Here is a 23,979-nt window from a genome sequence, read left to right on the forward strand (position 1 = left end):
TCATTTGCACTTTAACCTGACCTGCTTTTATAGGTCAACGCCAATTTGCCATTTGTCGCTGCTACTTTATATTTCATAACATAACATAATACCTGAAAGCATCCCACAGCTATCAGTCCATCACTCGAACACTGACCGTTTAGAAAGGACCGATAAATAAATTGTTTGTTAGAAGCATTCTCCTTTACATGTCCCCTGTGTTGGTCTCGATTATTTCATTAGGGCCTCACTGGGAGATTCACATATTACACAAACAAACTCGTTATGCAGATTAAATCCTCCCAAGAGAACATAATGAGAATCAGTAGTCTGTATAATTACAGATGGTTCTGAGAGTCAGCACAAATGTCAGATTCACTCCAGCTACAATAAAATCCCGAGTATGAGTTACACACGCTTGGCCTTGCTTTCAGTCAGTCTGACTCCTGCATGGATTCCTAAACATGCCACAACTTAATTGATAGATGTGGTGTGTGTGAAAATTGACGTTTCATGCACAGACAGCTCTAAATCTCAGATCTAAGTGTCTTTAACTAGCCGATGTTTAATATATGAAGATGATTGATTTTTTTGGGAAACACAAAAACAGAGAGACATGATGTCCAGGAGATTGGAGCAGCTGACAGGTGTGTGATAGTGAGAACGATACACGACTATCAGATCAGGATGCATTGTGTAGTGAGCTGACAGCTGCTTAATGAATGTTTTACTGTCTCATTTTACCCTCCATCCATCAGCATTCACACAACAAAACAATACAACTATCACACTGCAGGTCAGGTGCAATACAGTTTCCAAACCAAATTACTCACTGACTTATTCTCCATCAGCTCTATCACTCACTCTCTCACAGACTCACTCTCTCACTCACTCATTCACTCTCACTCAGTGATACTCACTCTCTCACTCACTCTCTCACTCAGTGATACTCACTCTCTCACTCACAGACTCACTCACTCATTCACTCTCTCACTCACTCATTCAGTCTCACTCAGTGATACTCACTCTCTCACTCACAGACTCACTCACTCATTCACTCTCTCACTCACTCATTCACTCACTCTTACTCAGTGATACTCACTCTCTCACTCACAGACTCACTCACTCATTCACTCTCTCACTCACTCATTCACTCTCACTCAGTGATACTCACTCTCTCACTCACAGACTCACTCTCTCACTCACACTCTCACTCACTCACTCACTCACTCTTACTCAGTGATACTCACTCTCTCACTCACAGACTCACTCACAGACTCACTCTCTCACTCACTCTCTCACTCACTCTCTCACTCTCTCACTCTTTCTCAGTGATACTCACTCTCTCACTCACAGACTCACTCACAGACTCACTCTCTCACTCACTCTCACTCAGTGATACTCACTTTCTCACAGACTCACTCTCTCACTCACTCTCTCACTCAGTGATACTCACTCTCTCCCTCACTCATTCACTCTCTCACTCACAGACTCACTCACTCTCTCACTCAGTGATACTCACTCACTCACAGATACTCACTCTCTCACTCACTCTCACTCACTCAGTGATACTCACTCTCTCACAGAGTTACATATTCTCTGTCCCTTTACTCATTCACTCTCTCACTCTCTCACTCATTCACTCTCTCACTCACTCATTCACTCTCACTCAGTGATACTCTCTCACAGACTCACTTTCTCACAGATACTCGCTCACTCACAGATACTCACTCTCTCACTCACTCTCACTCACTCAGTGATACTCACTCTCTCACAGAGTTACATATTCTCTGTCCCTTTACTCAGTCACTCTTTCACTCATTGATTCATTCACACATTCAAACTTACTCACTTGTTCGCTGTCCCCTCACATATTCACTCACTCACCTACTCAATCATTTGTTCTCTATCCTTTCACTCATTTACTCACTCCACCCCAGCTCACCCACTCCCTTTCTCACATCACACATATTTACTCTCTCACATACTCACTCACTCACCCATTCCCTCGCTTACTTACTCACTCGTTTTCTACCCACTCACTACAGGTTTTGTCCACTAACTTTCTATTATTAACTATTCAGAGTGCAAAAAATGTGATGATAATTTCACATAATTGAGATGAATAGCATTTGACAGATAGGCATGGCTCCGCCTCTTCTGCAGAGAGGAGTGTCAGTTTTGATTACTTATCTCCTGGGAACTGCAGGTGATTGTGTTCGGTGTGAAAGCATGTGTACGTGTGAGAGTGGCAGTGTGCAGAAAGGAGTGTCTCTGGAATGAGTTGAGGATGGCTCATGTTGAAGCGTTTGAGGCCATTCCAGCACTGTAGCTGAGAGCAGCACTGCAGTAATGTGAGCTACATCACAGTCCACTGGCTGCACGCACACACACACACACACACACACGCACACACACGTCCCAGCTGTGCAGAGACTCAGTGGATAAACAGGGCCGTCCCAGCTGGGAGGCCCATCGACTCCAATCTGAGTCGAGTGACGTGGCTCTCAGAAATGTTACAGCGCTTTGGGAATAAAGTCTCTGTGCTGGAATTCAGACGACTTTTCACACACACGTACCAATATCCAGCAAGACGTTTAATACACACTCAAATGCATGTCATTAGCTGTGCATAGAAATGAAGTAGCATGCTTTAGAATTTTTCCTTTGCTCCAGTAGAAACTGGTCTGTCAATTTTAATTTTCCTCACTGATGCCTATTTTACACTCCAAAAAGTTTCCACATACACACATATACAACTGCTATACTACAACATTAACCCTTTCCTATCAGCCAAAGCCAAATTTACTGACTTTCAACTGCAAATTTCTGCAAATCTCTGGGGGTTCATAGGCACAGCTAGCTCGTATATATTTAAAATAGACTTAAATATAGTGTGGAAACAAAACTGTAACACCTTGGTCATTTCCAGTGTTTTTTTGTATTTGTGTGTGTGTGTGTGTGTGTGTTCTGTGGTCTCTGTTTATTTTGGTCAGATTAGGAGGAGTCGAAACACTTAGGCCATCATTCCTGAAACACTTTTCCTCTTACTGTGTAATATTAATATTGGTCACACTCTCACACACTCTCACATGTTTGCTTCACTGAGACTCTCACTCTGTTTTAGTGATTGGCTGTGGCTCCTGCCAGTCAGCAGGTAGTCAGACTGCTTTTGTGCCTAATCTTGGGACTTGATGACGTTTGACGCATCTGAGCTGGAGTAGGACTCAGCAGCTCAGAACATTAATATTTTCCCCGACTCAATAATCATGTTTTTCATTTAACCTTTTTCTTACACTTTTGTTTCATTTACTGGAACACGGTTCCAACATCATGTTCATTCCCTGTGACATCCTAAAACACAAAACACTTTCCTACACCTATACTAGTCAAGTGTTTGGGTTGTTATGCTGCTCTGTTTGGAGATTAAGAGAGAATAATGTTTAAGCTCCTTACTTCTGGACACTTGTACCAGTTCGGTCACGTTGAACACTCCCGATGTGACAAAGCTCTCCTGAAACTCGGGCCCATCTGCGAAGGAGGAAAATGGAAACAAAGAACAATGTGGTAGTGTCTCTTAAAACCCAAGAGTGATTATATCATTATCATCATACACAGAGATACAATAGGATGATTGTTATACAGTTTTTTCCCCCCCAGTTAAAGAACTAGCTGCCCTGAAACTATTTAAAAACAACAAAGTGGTTTAAGCACTGTACTGCTGTAATATAAATCTACAAATATACAGTCAACTCCAGAACTATTGGCACCCTTTGAGAAAATGAGCAAAAATGAATGACTGATATTCTAATCTTAAATACACAGGGAGTTTTATTTAAACACTGGATTCAAAAGTATTGGTACCCCAGCAATAATACATGAATTTGCTGATATTTTGGAGTAAAATGCAAAACTGAGCCTCTGTAAAGTTTAACAAGGTTCAGGACACTTGTAGAGAATTTTGGACCCTCTTCGATCCCTCTATCCTCCTTTATATTCTTCACTTCCTCTATATTCTCTCTTTATCACACAAACATTTTTGTAATGTCCACCCATTAGACCTCCACGCCTGTAGAGGACCCTCTCAACTGAGTACTAATCACTTCTACACACAACACAACTTCCTGTTTACAGACTTTGTAAAGCACAGTGAGCATTCATTAATGCGAAGTCTTGCCAAATACTATTTTTCTGTATGTTCTGAGCCTTGTACGCCACGATCACTGTTTCCGTGGTCGGCCTTTCTGTGGTCACAACTGCTCTTTTGTCTGGTTTCTTTGTGGGTCTGTGAGTTTTTCCATTGCCTGCATTTTGATCTTTATCTTGGATATTGTTTCAGATTTTGATATAAATCTCCCGCATATAGATTCTCCTGTTCATTACAATTGTGCTTTTGGAAAGATTTGAAAGACACATAATGCCAATGCTTAAACTTTTGGAAAACAGGTTTTTGGGTTAAAATATCCAAAAAATCCAAAAAAATTCAGTATAGTAAATGATAAGATCGGATAATATTTGAAATGAATTCAAATATAGCAAAAAGTCATTCACAGGGACATATAGGGCAGATGCGCCACAATTCTGCTAGTTATTCTAAGACATAAAAAAACAGATTAAAAAAAAATGTGGTGTTATTTAACAAAGAAAATCATATACTCATTCGACATGGTGAAGCTTTTTGCTAGGAGAGGTTTGTATAACATTTATAGAAGGAGTCTCCAGTGTCAGCGCTTTGTAACAGTCAGCAAGCTTTCCAATACAGGAAACTCTTCATGAGAAAGAAGTTTGTACTTTCCGGTTTCACTGTGACATGACAAGCTGTGTTTTCTTCCCTCACCTACTTCAAGAGAGACAAAGAAGAGAGGCTGTTGAGGGAACGATTGTGTACAGGTGCTATAACGGAAATGAGAGCAGGAAATAACTTTTTTTTTAATGTTCCACAACATTAAATGTAACGATAAATTTTTAAAAAGCATGAAGTCGTTCATTAATAAATTAAAAATTGTAATCACTGGTAAATTGTTGAGGAATAGCACACTTCGGGCTGTGCTGTTATAGAAGGTAACACATCACACCGCCCCATCATGGGTTAATTTTCCATAACAGCATGCATTATTTCTTACTTATCTAATTTATGCTATATCCTTTGTGTTTAAACCCTTTTTGGTTTTCCTCATGATGATGGATGACAAAGACATTTTACATTAATTCATCATGTCTGCTTTTGTCATCATATTTACTCAAAATCAGCTTTGGAACTGAGAGATGATTTGGGGTGCCAATAATTTTGCACACCTTTTAAGAGAAAATTACATTAAATTAAATGTATACATTCAACATACACGTTTGTGTGCAAGTGTTGTTGTTTTTTTGTTAGTGTTTGAGTGCAAAATGCAAATCTTTGTATCTGATGTTTATTCTATACATTTTTTTATACCTTTTCCTCAGTCTCCTTTCTTAAAGAGTGCCAGTAATGCTAGAGTTAACCATATCCGAGTTGACTGTTGGATTGGAAGGGGATATTTTGACCCCCAGATGGCGCAGTTCGTCTGAACGGGGATTATAATTGCTGAAGGAAGCCACACACTCTTGTTGGCAATCACATGAGAGGAGAAAATGCAGAAACCAGAGAATCCAGAATCCGGATTAAATTACACGAAGAGTAAACAAATTAAGAAAAGTCAGCGGTTCATCTTATGATCAAGCCGTATCTAGCCTCGGGTTGTGTTCATGCGGCCTGATCTGTGTGTGATGTGAGCTTCAGGATTTTCTTTCCTCACCCCACCCCTACTCGTGAATAAATACATCTTTTAATCGAATGGCAAGACTATTTTGATGAACGCTTTTGAATTTTTTTTTGGTTGAATTGAGTATGAGCAAGCATGTTTCGTGCGGTTTGAGAGCATGTGTGCTTGTGTGTGTAGTGAGGTGTGTGTTGGAGGTGTAGAAGGGTGTGGGTTTGCTAGGTTAAGCTGAGCTCTATGTAGGTTGCACTGTGTAAACAGGATGTTTGTACAGTGTGGGAACGTGCTCAGAGAAGTGCACTGCACTGTACGCCTTCTGCTTCACACCTCCATACACTCTCACCTGACCACATACACATGAACACATTGTACACGCACACACACACACACACACACACACACAGAGGAAAACATGCATGAACAAGCACAGACTGCACAGATTTTGCAGCTGTCACACATCCACACACCCATGCAGGGGTCAGGACACAGCTAGAGAGAATTAATGTAGGCACATGCATATTCTCAAGACTAACAAGAACATGTCAAAACACCAAGGAAGCAGCAAACCAGCAAAACAAAGCGATGAGATTTTGAAAAGGTACAGTTCCACAACTGGATAAAAGTGGACAAATTAATGAGATTTAAACACAGAACAGGTGAACACATTCAGGTAACAAATGAATGACAGGACAAGACAGGACTAGAACATAACCACAACAAACACAAGCACTTGTAGTGTTCGTCGCTATTGGAACTGTGACATGAAGGGGGATACCGTAACAAACAAGAATTAATTATACAAATGATCCCATTTGGGATTTTAGCCTGAGTGTTATTTAGGACAGCATGAGGACAAGTTAAAGGTGCCATAAGCGGTTAATAAGCATAAAAAACAAGCTAGATATTAGACACAAAAATGCTAATGTTGCATAGATATAATCTGATTTACTTAAGAAAGTGACAATATTCATGTTTACTTATTTATGATTGCAGCATTATAAAATGAACATGATTCGAATGCTATATTTGAGTACTAAATTAATATTTATATGCAAGTCTTAAAGGAGAGCCGTAACATACACACACTTTGGAGTGTTATGATTGCTATCACAGGCAATTGGACATTACACAATCACATGGTGTTGAATCAATCTTGGGCTTATCATTACGCATCTTAAGCTCCAGTCTATTTTGATCTCAAATCAAATATAGACACGAGCCCTGAAATGGCGAAAAAAAAAAAATCCTGAGTTAGTGTGTGTGTGTGTGTGTGTGTGTGTGTGTGTGTGTGTGTGTGGTCTTACCCATTGTGGCGGCTCGACTGTCTTCTTGGTCTGAGCCGATACCTGTGCGAGGACTACTGCCCTGCTCCGCTGCCTCTGAGAGTGAGACAGAGAGAGAGAGAGAGAGAGAGAGAGAAAGAGAAACAATGAGGGAGATTTTTTTTAACTGAAACATAGACAGAGGTTATTCAGTGTTTACTGTAACCGAATACGAATACATTATTCAGATTGAACAGATAACGCATCCTAAACGAATACAGATCCAAACAGAAAGATTGTTGCTTTTAAATATAGTTAGCTTGCGTTCTCAGTCACATATTCTGCAAACTGCTATTTGTTATTAAAATCTGTGAATGAAAAATGGCATATTTTTCCAACAGCCCTGTTTTTTTTTTTCAGTATTGTGCGGTGTAATCAGGGAATGCTGGTAGAGTTCACAAACAAACAAACACACAAACAAATTTCCAGTACAGACCATGCCCACTTTCGACTTATATCCGAATACAAAACATACACATATGAACATTTTAAGATGAAATAGATACAGATATTAGCACTGCATTACATGCCAAAGTTGCTGCAGTGTACTGTGCTTAGTAGATCTACTTAACACAAGCTAGCTTTAGTTAAGACTGCTTTACTCGGTACGATAAGAGAAGCCTTAAGTTTATTGCATGACTCACTATACACCAATAAACGTTACATTCACTCAGGTTAAGATCCTCTTACGATAGTCCCACGAAGAAATATTCTTCCTATCATTGACTTTTTAGACGTGCTTCATCGCAGTGTTTACATTCCGAAATTTTGGTCCAAAATTTCCAACGCAACTTGTTTGTCGGCCATATTTGGTTGCGGGGAACACGTCAGATTTGTACAGAGGAATAAAATAAAACCTTACCACAAAGGCTTGCATTTGAAATGACTTGCCATAGACAATGATTTAGTCTATAGACAACCATTTATTGGATAGCGTGGAGAGGGACGACTAGCATAAGTCCTGTCTTAGCTCTAACGAGATATTTTAATGCAAAAAAAATACACCATAAAAAAAAAAACATGTAAAGATAATAAACCACTGCTTCCTGTTAAGCCAAACAACGAAAAACAGAAGACCAGTTGTGATGTCACATTCAAGCCCCACCCTCAGGATGTGTCGACTGGCTCGCCAGTGAGCACAAAGAAATTTTGAACAATGAAAAAGATGTCTTTGCTGAGGTTATTGGGATGTCCAGATTTGAGCTAGTTTGTAATCTTCATTTTCAAAGATGTAGACAATTAAGGAAATGTTAAAACACACACACACACACACACACACACACAAAACAGGGCCAAATCAAGGTGGACCAGGCTGACCAGGGTAAGACCTGGTCTTTTGATGGGCCATTTTTTACGCCAGGACACTCAGACTGTCCTAATAATGGATGTCCATGGATGTCTTGGATCAGACACAGTGGGTAGTGTCTATAAGATTGACAGCTGAGGGAGTTATGATCATTTGCCAGGATTTGAACTCACAATCTCTTGATGATAGGCCAAAGCCTTAGTCACCACTCAGGAGCACTGCCTTATCATTTCTGACGTTAAAGTAAATGGGAATGCAGATGTTGGATATGTTTTCTATAAATCAATGCATGATACTGAGATATAACTGTACACTCCAACTCCTCAGAGCATGGCTTACTCATATGGTTCATAAACCCAAGAAATGAGAAACATGCCAGCAAACCACATACCAAACCCATTTTTTTCTCTCTGACTCGTTTGGCAAACCTTGACCACAAGCCAGTTGTTTCTCTCTCTCTCTCTACTGGCAAAGCGACTGGATTGCATTGCCAGCATCAGCGCAGCATGAAAAGGACAAAGTCAGCCTAATCCGACCATAAAACCCTTTTTTATTTGCATGAACTCAGGTTTTTGCGGCACACGGAGATAAAAAATCGTAGATAAACACGCCGAGCACCTCCAGAGCCGAGAGGAGTTTACTGAATGCAGAAGTGGGGGATGGAAAGTTTACCACAAGGTCTCTGGCAAAGGTTCAGAGAGAAGGCAGTAAAAAAAAAAAGCCCTGAAGTCAGATAAATAAATATAAGTGCAGCATATCTGATAGGCCAGTCTCCACTGGCAGATCAAAGCCGAGACGAGTCTGGCCTGCTGCACATGTTTGAGTTTAGCGCCCAGAGAACGCAACGCATCATTACCGCTCACACGCTCTCGCTGACCTGCAGGTCTGAGACTGACCGCGACGTGACACTCACACACTTAACATAACTGATAGAATCTATGGCTTTAGTTGTACTACAGGGAACGGGAATTATTGCCCTAATTGTATTCCACTGTATAATGGTTTGTAAGTGTTTCCATTATGCCTACTGTCCACATAATCTGCATGTAGCCAAAAACGTCCCAAAATGTCTAGTCTGACCATGCTGATAGAAGAAGACCAGATCAATTCTGGCTGTTAAGATTTTATATCATTTCTATTGTCCTGGTTCTGCTTTTCAGTAGTAGGTGGCGTGATGGTACAGCGGGTCACATGGTCACCTCAGAGCTTCAGGGTCTCTGATTTGATCTTGAGCTTGGGATAATCTCTATGTGGAGTTGCTAAGTCCATGTTGGTTTCCTCCAGTTTTCCAAAAACATGGCAGTAGGTGAACTGGTTATACAAAATTGCCTCTAGGAACGTGTTAGTGGTGGCCTGGTGTGATAAACCGGCGTCCCATCCGCAACCAGAGTGTATTCCCACCTCGCCCTCATTATCCTGGTAGTATGTGCCATTGGAGCGGCTTTATTAACCCTATCTAGGGCACTAAAATGTATATTAATGGTGGTCATCCCAATGGTTGTTTCATTGCATGGTACCTTATAGCTAATCAGATATTCAGCTGCTTGGTTGTTTCTCTATCGAATGTGTGTTGTTGCAGCCTTGTTTCCTGACAAAAGGGTTGACTCTGGATTTCTGCATATGGAGTGTGTTGTTGTTGTCTCTCAACATGAGGATTAAAGGAGGGTTCAGTGCCTGTAAAGCAGACCATCGTGAGGATGGAAAATCAGAATCCATCTCAGACACTACCAAAATCTTCAAGGGTGTCAAAATCAACTTCTACAGTAAAAACCAGAAATGCCTTGTCGGGTTTAGCATCGCCTAACCATCTGCTAGACCACACGAGTGGATGACAAAAACGTGCGTATATGTGTCAAACACTGCTCTAGGCACAAGAAAACACCAGCATGACCTCACAGGCTTTAACCACATGTTACAAACAACTGGTGAGCCTCAAGCACCAAAAAAAGGCCAAGTCGCAATTTGCTAAGCGTGAATAAAAAACGTGCAGGGCTCCAGGACAAAGTCCTACTGACAGTTGAGAGGAAGATTAACGAAGTGAGGAAAGTGAGGAGGAAATAAAGGAACTGTGCATGGTCCAAAAGCATCCCACCACATCTGGAGACTGATTCGCACTGGAGCTGACTCACTTCTCTTTATTGATGATGTGACCGCCAACAACAGGCTCAATCCTGACACGTACAGAAGCATGTACATGGCCTGGATCCAACCAACTGCTGCGAAACACGCAGAACGGTGACTTGTCTTGCAGCTGGTCTTCTGAGCTCAAGTCTACTGTACATAAGGTACTGAACAGGAATCATGTTGTTCATCAAGGTCCACTGAGGCTTCAAAGGTGCTAAAGTAGTCTTTAAGATCCAATTACATACTTTACATCCTTCTTCTACAATCCAGTTTCTTTAACTAAAGTGACAAAAACATTCCCAAAAACTCCAATGGCAACTGGATACTATCTTTATTCCTGACACAGTACAACAGGAACTAAAACCGCTCTCCTGCAAGCACTTTACAAAGGAAGATTCCCAGTATTGTTTGTATCATTTGTTAATCATTATTCCACTGATGTATTCTCAAATCTGATTGGTCAGAGGGTGTTGATTAATTTTCTATAACTGCAGCACTGTAAAGTTTATATTAAGGTGCTTGTTCTAATACGTTATCACTTCTATTATGATTAATACACTGGGACTTCAGGACAGAGTTTACGCTTTGCTGTTTTTCGGTAACGTAACAAGCTGCGGCTTTTCATCTTATTAACTTCAACAGAGAGAAAAAGGACAGGCTGCTTATTGAATGACTGTTTATAGCTGCTATATTGTAAGTGAGACAAGGACTAACTTGTTTTTTTGAACATTCCATAACATTAAATGTAACAATAAACGGGTAAAAAAAATGTCATTCTTTAATAATGTATTCGAATAATTGGTGTCAGATTGCTGAGGAATAAAACACTTTCAGACATGTTATAAAATAATCAACCTCGTCACACCACCCTGTCATTGATTATTTTATTATAAAACCACTCATACTCTCATACTGTCCTTTGAAATTTGCAAATGAGTCTCTAACAAAATATATATTTTTTTAATTTTCCGGGAATTCATTTACTTCAATTAAATGTTGAAATACATTCTCTCATAATTTCAGTGTGAGATTAAGCTAATGAAGATTTAACTTTATTTACCAAGGGTGCCAATAATTCTGCAGCTGACCGCATATGTACGTAACGAAGAATGCTGACTATGGATGGTTTGATTTTGTGTATTGCTGCTAATTTCAAATGACGAAACACACACACACACACACACACACACACACACACACAGATTCACCCACATCAAAACTGTGTCCGTGTTTGTGGCCGAGATGTGCAGCACTGCCAACGCCAAGGGCCTCACTCCAACTGTCTGTGTATGTGTGTGTGTGTGTGTGTGTGTGTGTGTGTGTTTCTCTGTCAGCTATCTTCAAAATCCAAAACCACTTCTGCCAAGAGCTGCAGCAGTTTGTAGGCAAGCCGCCCTCACGCTAAACCCCTGGCATGGCTCATTGAAAGAGAGAAATAATAATAAAATGAGGGCGCGTGAAGGGCACACACTCATCTCCGCTCATAACAGTCAGAGGGCCGAAAAAAAATATACTCTAAAAACTCCACAAAAAACATGAAATGCGTGAGGAAGTTTCTCGAAACTGAAAACCTTGTGGCTTTTTTTTTTTTTTATTCAGTTTTTGGCGCCATGACACTTGAACAGAAAAATAGAAAAGCCAGAATGGAAAGTATGATGTAATGAAATATGCTCGAGCAACTCGCCGGCGTCCATTTTCTCTCGGCAGCACACGGCCGCCATTTCGTAAAACGATTCCTACATTACTACTGTTTCTTCCACAGGGAGGAAAAGTTTTACTGCGATTCCTTAGTAACCTTCTTACAAAACAAACTTTGAAAATAGTGCAATGGCGTGATAAATGAATCTTAGTGCATGTCTGCCCGTGTATTTCTACAGAAACACTTCTACAGATCATTCCTCATCACTGGTTCTTTATATTTCTTGCAGGATTCAGAAATAATATGAAACCGCTTTGGACAAGACTCTGAGAGATTTCAGCTCTCAGAGTTTCCTGTGAGTCTTTAGCAAAGTCTTCTGAGGATAACGTCCACGTTGTTGATGCTTCTTTTCAAGTTTTTTTTTTCCCTAGTCAGGAATCGTTCATCGACTCAGCCCTTTACTTGTTTTTTTTTTTTTTTTTTGGCAGACATTTCATGTGCAGAGGAGTTTGCTTGCTTTTGGCAGCCATTTTAGGTCCTTCTCACCATGCCATCTAAGCAAGAACACACAAAGTACGACGAACCCGACTGCGCTGTGCCAGCATGTGGATAGAGAGAGACAGAAAGAGAGAGAAAACTGGCAACGGCTATCTGGATTCAAAAAGTGTGTGTGTGTGTGTGTGTGTATGAAGGAGCTATAAACAGTGTAACTGTGTGTGTGTGTGTGTATGAGAGAGAGAGAGAAAGTTTTAGCTGTGGAAATGACCTAATGAGAAAGACATTCCTTGAGCTTAGCTCAGCTTCAGAAATGAGTAACAGCTAAACAACAACTCGAGGAGATATTACATAAACAGGGCAGGCTGAGAGACATAGAAAAAGAGTTCTCTCTCTCTCTCTATGTCTCTCTCTCTTGCTCTGGAGGAACTAAAAAGCAGTAAATCACTACAATGCCACTCACACACAACTACACAAATGCATAAAGAACATAATAAGAACCATGAGTTAAACTGGCGCCAGTACAACATGTGTCACTTGTGTTTATTTCTGCGGCGAGCCTGACATGAAACACGCCTCGACTCCAAGACAGCGAGTCAGCTACGATTCCGCCGTATGGATCTGACGACTGGCATCGCATGTCTTCGAGCGAGACGTCATTCGGGTTCGTTTCCAACGCCGGACGGGTCACTACGCTCCTGATTCTCAGAGCTCCCTCCAGATCCGGCCAGCAGGGGGCGCCGAGGCCGCCGTGCCCAGCGCCCCACCACAACGCTGAACCAATTACTATCTCCGTTTACGCTACGCAAATGGAATTTCATACAGACCTCTTTTAAGGTCGCGCAACGTGATCGTTAAAACACAAGCCCAACCACAGCCCGGTTTCTCAATGCTCCAAGGCTACTTTATGCCCTTAATCTGTTTCTGTATCTGTAACATGTCATGGTAGGCTACACTAGAGCTTAAAGTTGGCAGGATATTCACAATATGATGCCTGTTACTATACAGATCTCGCAATCTGATACAAATAGAAATCAGATCCTTACATAAGAGCAAGGTTAGGAGGGAAAAAAAAGAAAAGTGGAATGGGATCATGTCAAGCAAAGACAGTTTTTTAAAAAAAAAGGGATCGGATTTACACAGAAAAATAACTGCGTTTGAGTTAGTTTTATTAAAGCTTAAAAATAATAGTGACGCCATTTATCCCTACGACTTCAAATGTACCTTTTGTACCTGTGCACTCTAGCTACAAGGCTAAAGATGCTAGCAAGCAACGGAGGATAACAGCTAGCGGTTTTGCACATGTGCCTCAGACCATGTCAGACTCGTTTATGTGGCATCTGGCACTCTATGACACACTGTTCTGTACAAAAATGAACAAAAGCTCCATCTTGAATCAAAATACTTTCTTTCATGTCGCTCGCCATCAGTGTCAGTTTCAGACAGGAGGAGTGGCTCAAAGGTGAAAGGTCGAACTGTACGTTAGAAGTGATTCAGATGAATAAAGTTGCAATGTTATAAAGTTTTTTGTCCCCATGAGATCAAAGTGGTCAGACATTGCTGTCCTTGTGAGGACATACAGTTCCAACCAAGACATAAAAACATGCCCACACACACACACACACACACAATCTGACTAGCCAGTCCCCCTCGACGCTAGCGCAGCCTGTGATTGGTTTCACTGCGGCCGTCGCACAGCTCGAACTCCACAAGTGCAGACCCGCATGTGAAATTGAGCGTTCGATCCAAAGGTGATTTAGAGCTGACAGCATCAGAGGCAGCATTGCGCTTCTCAGTGCTATGAATTATCAGATGCCTGTCGTTCCTCACTGACGGTGTTACTCAGAGCCTCGCTTTACAGCAGTCCTGCAGGAGCATGGTGCACTTTTCCTCCGATTCAGCTCCTTATGAATTCCTGCTGCACGCCCAGCATTCCCGGGAGAGACTCCGGATCTAACGCTCAGGATCAGGATAAAGCGTTTACTGAAGAAGATTACAGTCATTCTTTTTTTTTTTTTATGCTCTATTCTTAGAAGTGGAGATTGTGTCAGTCAGACGTCTCTCCAATCATATGTGTTTGCTTAAATAAGGGGAGATTATAGCTACCTGTGCAAAGTGCACACAAAAATCGTCACACACTCATCATCTGGCTCAGTAATATCACTTCAACATTACACTGCACTCTTGCTAATATTTTAGCCTTTATGATCATACTCATATGCGTTCACATTACCATCAGAGATTTTTCCAGGTTTTCCACCTTAATTTTTTTTTCATGTGTCCTGCAGTCACACCCCTGTAGAAAATTCCAGATCTCACCTCAGGTTAGTGGATGAATTGCCAGTCGATAGTGTATGAGCAAACATTAAATAAGCATTGTGCTAAACAGAAACATGTGAAGACACTAAACAGTGCCTCAAACGCCTCCTGAGGTTCCCTGACCATGAAAATGTGGCCCATGAGACAGAAGGATGAAGAATGGACATGTCCCAAACCACATGCTCTTTTAAGTTGTCTTAATGAAGGATGTTCCAGAAAGAACTTTTTGCTTGAGCACTAGCAGTGAGGACACACGCCGAGACAACAAGGACGACTATTACTGCCATGTGAGCTGATTAAAACCATGAACCGATGCTTTTAGGAAACCTAAAATATTTTACTGTGTCTTCAGTAGATGTACGACGTAAAGGATAAAACACTTCCATAGGAAAAAATGGGATTAATCGGATGAAATGATATTTCTTTTTTTTTTTCGTTAAATAACACTTTTTTTTATTTATTATTAGTCTTAGAGCACGTGGAGCGTCCACTGTACGAGTCCATGTCAATGAGCTGTTACTATGGAAACGATAACGTATTAGAACGAGCGCATTAATCCAAACTTGTGATTTGTAGCTGCACTACTGTCAGAGCTGCTGTTATAGAAAATTCATCAACACCTTCTGACCAATCAGATTTGAGAATTCAACAGCACTGTGGTATAATTTATCTTTTTTGCTGACTGACTCGGGTTTAATATGACTGTAGATTCAGCACAATCTCTTTTTTTTTGCGCTCTGTTTAGGACTCTTAATCAATCTCCCATCTATAATTACATTTTTTTTCCTACAAACTTCCAAAACTAAGTAAACTCAGAGACCAATACTTTCTCGGTCTGTTTCTACTTCTTTTAGTCTTGGAGCTGTGCTGAATCTCTCTCTCACTCTGTCTCTCTCCTTCTTTTGGTTTCTGCTTCCCTGAGGGGAAAGACCGTCTGCGCTGGAGTTATCGATCCTCTCCTGAGCGAGGAGAAAGAGAAGGAGACGTTGAGAGAGGGAGAAAGACTGAAGGAAAAACAGAGAGAAAGACACAGACAGAGAGAGGGAGAGAGAGAGAGAGAGAGAGAGGGAGAGAGAGGCGTCTCAGTGCATTAGGCTGGGTGAAGGAGCGCTCGAGCCTGCAGGCCGTCGCTGATCTGAAAGCAGCGGGAACGCTTTAATGGCCAATCGTCGTATCTAATGACCATCAGCGCGCTGTTAAATTTAGTGCAAACACTATCAGTCATGGGGAACGAGGTTAAAAGTGAGCTCAGAGCACTTTCTCTTTCAAAGCAGACGAGTGTGTAAACAACTGCCACTGCACGGCACGGCTGCGGGCCTTCTGCCTTCTTTAAAGTGAAAAATCAAGACATCATCGAGCTCAGGAGAGAGAAGTGAGAGAAACAGAGAAACAACAGCAGGGCTGTGGCCCAAAGGAGTCCTGTGTTTGCACAAAGAGAGACAGAGAGAGAGAGAGAGAGAGAGAGAGAGAGCTCTCTGCTTTTAAAAGTTGCTGAGCTTAGGAGAAAGAGAGGGGAAGATGCCGCAGAGCTCCACAATGCAGTCTTCGCTTTTATCTGCCCCGCCAAAGCGGTGTCCTATATGAAGACAGGAAAAGAAGAAAAAAACACACAAAAGAAACAGAAAAAGAAAGAAAACCCTAGAATATGGAGTTCATTTTGTGTAAAAGGAATTAGACAAAACTACCAGAACAAGCAAAGTTCTCTGATCTAATATAATATATATATATATATAAAAAAATAAATGTTTTGAAATGTAGTAGGAATTAAACCAAACTTAAAAAATGTACTTCATAAATTTAATAATAATACCTGATCTCTAGCCCACTCTCCATTCTGTTTTTTTTTTTTTTTTTGCTAAAAAAAATAATAAACTGTTGACATTTTTTCCTTGTTGCTGATTTTCAGCCACTTTTCACTGGGGGATGTTCACAATGTTCCTTTTTACATCTGTTTTAGTGTAATTCATCCTACTCTTTAACCAAGTTAGCAAATACAGAAAAGAATGCAAGTGTTGTTTTGGGGGGTTTTTTTGTTAATGAAGTTGGTTTAGGCTACTAGCCTGCATGGTGTAATGCTTTTGCCATAAAATGAGCTCCATGCTGGATTTGAAACGATATAGAAACAGGAACCAGGAATCGAAAAACAAAACAGAAAAAAAATTGATGAGGAAAGAAAAATTGCCATCGTATTGCTACAGAAGAAATTGTCTTTTCGCACTTCCTGATCTTTTTTCTAACAGGGAAGGAAGCAGAGGGCCCGAGCGTGTGGTCGGCCACTTGGGTGCTGAACTCAGATCAGATTTTGGAAAATAATTAGACCAGTTTGTTTGCACGCACTTGTGATAACTGGAAAACTCAGACGCTACGTCTAAGTTTAATTTCTTAACATGGACTTCCAGTAATCCCACCAACGAAGAACGATGAGAGGAAATCTACAAAATGAAAGCGCTGGCGGTTTTGTTAGTGACAAATATTTGTTTCTAAGTTGCTTTGGATAAAAAATAGCTGCTCTGCCACCCTTCTGCAGGGGTGGAATTAAAAGTGTGTAGTGTTTACTGCTTACGGCGAACGTTCACACACTTGTTTAGATGCAGAAGAATGAATAATAGGGGAGAGTGGGTTCAGCTGTAACACTATCAATTGTTCCAATCAGCAAGCTACAGTAGTGACACTCACTCTAAACGTGAACAATTTAGCTCTGAAGAATTTATCGTCAAAAGTCAGATTTTCCTCATCTGAGGAGCGTTTTGAATTACGTGTTCATTGTTTTTTAAAGCAAAATCTTCTTCACTGTCCAGTTGACTATGAGTTAGCATGATTGATTGTTGACAATGCTAAGCTTGTTAGCAAGCATGTTAGATTTGAAGACAGAGCGGGGTTGTATTAATGTTACCAATACACGTATTTAATTTATTTTCCAGTTGTTTCCGTCCTGGGAATCTTCATTCCACAAGGATGAAGCACAAAGACCCGAACATATCAGCTGCTAGTCATGTGATCGATGTGATCAAAGCTACCCATGGGGCTGGCTGTAACATTTTGGTCCTTTGATTTTATTTTATATATTTGCTGATATTAATGTCATAAAGTTATTAGTTTGATATGAATATTTAACAGACAAAGATATATACCGTGTCAAAAAAAACTAGAGATTTAGGATCATTTATTTACAAACAAGTGTTACAAATGTGACAACTGACCCCACTCTCCCCTACCTGATCAACAGTATACATGGAAGGAATAATCTGATTATTGGGTTAAAATCCAGGTTTTAAAATTCGACCAAAGTTTTGATATATCAGAGCATGCTGGTCACATGACCACACGATGCCCCTGAGACAAATCCAGTCCTGGGTCACGATAGGATTTAACCAGTGAGCCGCAATGCCCCACTAAATGATGTTATTTGAAGCCCCGCCCATAACAGTTGTCAGTGATGGCCGGTAGACGTCAGTAACCATATCTGACTATTGAAAGTGACAGCTTAGAGAGTGGAGTCCTGAGTCAATGACAGGAAATACAGGAAGAGAAAAAGGAAAATGGCGAGCAGATGAGTCCTCCAAGTCGTAGCTGTCAAACAAGCTGCTCTACGCTGGCCTTGACACGCAACAGATGTCCTAACGTAAAGAGAACGAAAGCCATATCGCACCCTAAAGACACAGAGTGCACATAAACACTCTGAAGATGCGAAAGAGAGACGGATGATGATAATGACGACTTTGTATACAGATCCCACAGGAAATGGAAGCCCAGCTCTCTTCAGAGAAAGCAGGGCTATGATGATGATGATGATGATGGTGAGTGTGATCGAGTGGGGGAGAGTGGACGGCTACGGGGAAAATAGCAGGCTCGGCTAATTGCCCCAGCTGACCTTTTCTGCCGGAATCCAGCTTCCTCCGGCAGAGCGGCATTGTGGGTCGGCTCGCTCTGACACTAATAACACGGAGAAGCCATTTGCTCAATCAGAGGGGAGGGGCTAATCACGAGCAGCTGGGACAGAAACGCAGGTGCACACACACACACACACACACACACATGCATAGTATACAGAACACACACAAGTACACACTCACACACATGTCGACACAGTGAGCAAAACTTAAATGCAAATAGACAAATATGAGCTAATACACACACACACACACACACACACACACACACACACACAGACACATAGTATACAGAACACACACAAGTACACACTCACACACATGTCGACACATTGAGCCAAACTTAAATGCAAACAGACAAATATGAGCTAATACACACACACACACACACACACACACACACACAGTACACAGGGCAGGTGAGTGTGAGTGCTTAAACAAAAATAAGTCCACTAACTCTAGTGAATGTATATAAATCACTGCACTTGAGCAACATGAATATATATTTACATCAGAACAGAGTATATTTATTTCGTTTTATAACAGAATGTCACAAAGTGTTCTATTCGTCTTATCTTTTTATTTATTAAAGAATGTATGCTTTTTGTATGTTTAAAGTGATATTTAATGTTACTGAATGTGTGTTGATCTTTTTCCCCTTTATAGCAGCTAGTTGTTCAAGTTGTTCCTTGATGTTTATAAGACCAAAAATGGAGCTTGTCATGTTACCGAGAAACTCCTCTGTCCTGAAGACTTTCCCGTGGTGGAAAACTCTGACACTGGAGACTCCTTCCAAAAATGCTAGCATCCATCACCATCTTAACAATTACATGTTTTTAATCCATTTATCTGGAGCACTGAATACACAAGTCCCTGTGTAAGTGACTCTCAGACTCTCAGACTCTCACTGGATGTCACTTTGTATTATGACTTTTTTGCAAATTTCTCTCCGTTTACAGATTCCACCACAGGAGAATAGGATGCACGCGCTTGCTCTGGGACTCTCTTCACTTGCTGCTCACACAAAGTCATAATTTGATCTCGAAGGACAGCACAAATTATTCATTCACTCATCTTCGGTACGCACTCTATCCTGGTCAGGGTCTCGGTGGATCCGGAGTCTATCCCGGGAATACTGGGCATGAGGCGGGAATATATAGAGCACCATGCACACACTCACTCATTCCCACCGATTTAGCATAGCCAGTCCACCTACTAGCATAAATAATAAATAGTAAATAAGCAGAAAGACAAAGAAAGACAGGGAAGGACCTAATGAGAAGCAGACGTGGAGAAAGAGAGAGAATGGGAGTAAGATAGAAAGAAAGATTTAAGGACAAAGTAATAGTGAGAGAGTGACACAGAGAGCTCCAGAGAGATGAGAGAAAAAAAAACCCCAATCTTCGCTCCAGTTAGGCCGATCAGAGAGAGCGTTTCAGTTCTATCTCTTTTTCCAGCTCCTTGGACCCTTAACCGTCTCTCGCTCCTAATGCGAGCACTGATCTACAACCCCCATCCCCACCCCACCCCACCCCCCCTCTGTTTTTCCTGCTTTTTCCACAAGCCGCAGGATAAAAACCAGATGCGAAACGCCGCGCTCGTTTCAAGTTATTTCTGGACGCATTTCATAGGGATATTAAAACATATATTTATATGAAAAAGGGGCCGAGCCACCCGGCGTAGCCTTTGGACACGCTATAAAGCTCTTTCCCTGCAATTTGGGCTCAACATGTCATTTGCGTGGACCCGTGCAGTGGAAGACGCAGCGATTCCGGTGGGATGAATCATAGCGCTGAACGATTACACACACATAGATCATACACACCGATGCACATGCATCGCCCTATAAAAATTTATGAGCAGTACACAGTGCACACTGTGCCGTAGCACCTTTAATGCCCAAAGCAAGCTTCACCTCTTCATCTAACCCAAATACCCCTCCTACGCCTGCGCCTACACCGATGCTGCCAATTCAGCAACTTTCCTACATGTTGCCTGCAGGTTTCTCCTGATAAACGTTCAGCCAGTTTCCACAAAATGTGGTTATAAATTCTTCCTGAACTGTCCAAACAGCTTATTATCCAACTACCAGTTTGTTATTTAAATGTGCGATTACAAGACCAGCGTCGGTTCTATTTACTATAAACTCTTAGATAAATTGGTTCCTCAAGAGTTCTTTGGATGGTTAATGGGTCACACTTCCTAAAAAAAAAAAACTTTTCCATTTTGATCCAATTGTAAAACAACATCAGTTTCTTATCTGTGTGAATTAAAATTACCCAACAAACCTACACTATTTTTTTAGGCTTTCTTCGCAGTGTTATTGGTTCAAGCTTTGGTCTTCTAGTTGCAAACGTTTGTCAAAGAAACATCATCAATTGTAGGGTTCTGCATAGAACCTTCAAAAGCCCCACACATAGGCACAAACTGGAGAGTGTTTAAGACTTCTTCCTAACAGTGTAGTTATCTTCGGTAAGTGTAATAATAATCTATAGCATAGAACTTAATTTCCTTTCGAAAATGAGGTTGTTGAAGGGTTCTTAAGCTTTTTTTCAGGGGTTTAACCTGCATCTATTGTAGGGTTCTCCATAGAACCTTTAAAGGCGTCTTCTAAAAGCGCACACCGGAGAGCCTTTTATGGTATTTAATCTTTCCCTCTTAATAGTGTAGTTATTAAAACATTATTAATCAAGGGTTCTTTGATGGTTCCAGCTTCCAAAAGACTTCTACTTGGAACCATTTCTGAAAGCGAAACCATCTGTTATTGAGTTCTGCATAGAACCTTTAAGGTTTCCTTCACATGCACAAACCTGAGAGCCTTTTAGGGTTCTAGAATTAATTTTTTATTCCTAACAGTAAAGGTATCCTGGGTAAACTAAATAATCTGTACTCCTCATTCTCTACTCCAGTCTGTACAGGGTTCGTTGGATGGATAACGGTTCCGGCTTCCTAAAGGAATTCTACTCGGAACCTTTTCTGAAAGCAAAACCAGCTGCTGCAAGAGACATAGAAACGTTAAGGGTTCTCTCCAAAGACACAATCCAGAGAGCCTTTTAAGGTTCTAGATTTAAACTTTTTTCCCCCAATAGTGTAGTTTTTTCCCAAAGGTTCAATGTGCAACCTATACAGAATGTAAAACCCACTGTTTATAGGGTTCTGCATAGAACCTTTAAGAACCTTGACTCCCCGAGTCACAAGCCAGAGGGGCTTTTACGGTTCTAGAGTTAACCTTTCTTTTCTACTGAGTGTAAATTCAGGGTGTAAAATCCGTACTCCTGCACAAACAGGGTTCATCGAGGGTTCATTGGATGGTTAATGTTTCTAGCGTGCTTTTTTTTTTCCTTCAGGGGTTCAGTGTTGAACTTTTCCTGAAAGTGAATCTCTGAAATCTACAGAATTGAGCGACTATCAAAATTTATGTTTAGGAAATAAAACTATTACAGGAGCTCGTGATAATATTTTCCCTGATGTTTAAGTGTTTTTCGATTTTGTTATTTTTTTTCAAGGACAATTCGGTGCTGCACTTTATCCGAGCCATGTTTATTTTACAAAAAATTCCTGGTTTTCCGGGACACAAACAATCCCTGGATCATCAGAATCCTTCCCCAAGCAGCCGAGGTTACTGCTGGTCACCAGACAACCATGAGGTGCACGTGACCCCACAGAAGCCTCTTGGTCTACGAGCCTGCAGTGTGTGTCTGTGCGTCTGCGCGTCTGTATGTGTGAGTGTGTGTGTGTGTTGAATAGTTCCGGGCTACATGGGTGGCCGCCGGGAGTCTGTTTGCTTTGGAGAAAATTTCAAGGCCAAGAGTCAGACTCGCAGTCCTCCTCTGCCCACAAACTCCCATTCTGGCAAAAACACTTCCACTTCACAAATAGACGCTCTCCCACAATCGCTTCGTTTCTTTCCTTCCACATCTTCATCTGATCAGAGTCCAGTCTGCTCCATTTCACTCACACACTAATCACTGATATAAACATGTTGTAATGTTGTAAAAAAAAAAAAAAAAAAAAAAAAAAAGAAGCATTTTTTGCAATCTGTTTACTCAATCCAGTAATAACATGACTAATGATGAAATCACCATCTACACAATGACAGCCAGAATATTCTTTTTATATTTATTTCGCTTTCTTGAGACTAGTCCTGACCTGTGCGGCCATCAGGGGGCGATGTGGGAGGTTCTGGCACGCTCAGCTCACTCTGTGCTTGTTTGCAGCGTGGAAGTTTCCAGCTGCAACGTTCTATAAACCGCCGGCACTCGTCGCGATCACAGAATAAAAGCCTCATGAGGAAATCGATATGAGCATGTAACCAACATCTACTCACTAAAAAAAAAAACCTGCTAAAGTTATGAAATTGCAGATCCTGGAGGCTGTTATGGTTTAAACAATGTGGTGTGATGCATTTCCATTTTCATCTTGCTTCTTAAAGGAGTCAGTTAACATCACCCATCAAACCTCGTCTATTGTTTTCAAGCATTTGACATCATTTTATTTATTTTATCACATACATGCTATTAATATCTTTTTAGGCTAGTAAGATGTGGTACCATTTGATACTCACATCATTTGACATTACATTACTATTTTATTCAGAATGATTTTAAAGCCTTTTGCTCAGGGTGAACATGACTACCTATTTCAAGGATTCTGTTATAACACAATGAGTTGTATTATTATTATTTGAAATCTACTCAAAGTGAAAAATTAAGCCGTGTCTTTCATTTCATTTCTTTCTAGAGTCAGGTATAATGTTGCTTTCTGTGACTGTATTATAGATAAAATACGGTAATCAGAGACAGAAAATGAATGAAAACTGTCTCCTTATTTAACATGTATTCAGATTTGATGACTATTTTATCCCGCTTCTGTGCATTCGATGCAAAGAAAACGCCGACATTGTGAAGAATAAGCTGACCAAGCACCGATTTGCTAATTCCATATAATGTAAATTATAGGAAATTTTAAGAAATTCCACAAAATCAATGAGAAATCCAATGTGGAAGTACAGAGCTACGGCAGAAACCTGGCTCGGCTAGTTGGCAATTTCGGAGGTATTAGCATAAACGTTGACGCTCGGAAGCTAACCTGCTTGAGCGGAGTGCACAGACGAGAAGGAGGTTATCGTTTTACAATTCTTCTTGCGAAGCGCTTTACTGTA

General features: G+C 40.9%; 1 protein-coding gene across 6 annotated transcripts in view; it reads right to left on the reverse strand.

The window, feature by feature from the left end:
- Positions 1-23,979, reverse strand: part of nfic (nuclear factor I/C) — a 127,812-nt gene that overhangs the window by 27,278 nt on the left and 76,555 nt on the right. For all 6 annotated transcript variants that reach the window (XM_053236210.1, XM_053236209.1, XM_026928080.3 and 3 more), the window contains 2 exons: positions 7,028-7,102; positions 3,436-3,510 (listed from right to left, as the gene is read on the reverse strand). In XM_053236210.1, coding sequence (XP_053092185.1) covers positions 3,436-3,510; positions 7,028-7,102 — 150 coding nt within the window. The remainder of the gene's footprint in view (positions 1-3,435; positions 3,511-7,027; positions 7,103-23,979) is intronic.

This window comes from Pangasianodon hypophthalmus, chromosome 8, assembly GCF_027358585.1.
Source record: "Pangasianodon hypophthalmus isolate fPanHyp1 chromosome 8, fPanHyp1.pri, whole genome shotgun sequence".
Lineage (NCBI taxonomy): Eukaryota > Metazoa > Chordata > Actinopteri > Siluriformes > Pangasiidae > Pangasianodon > Pangasianodon hypophthalmus.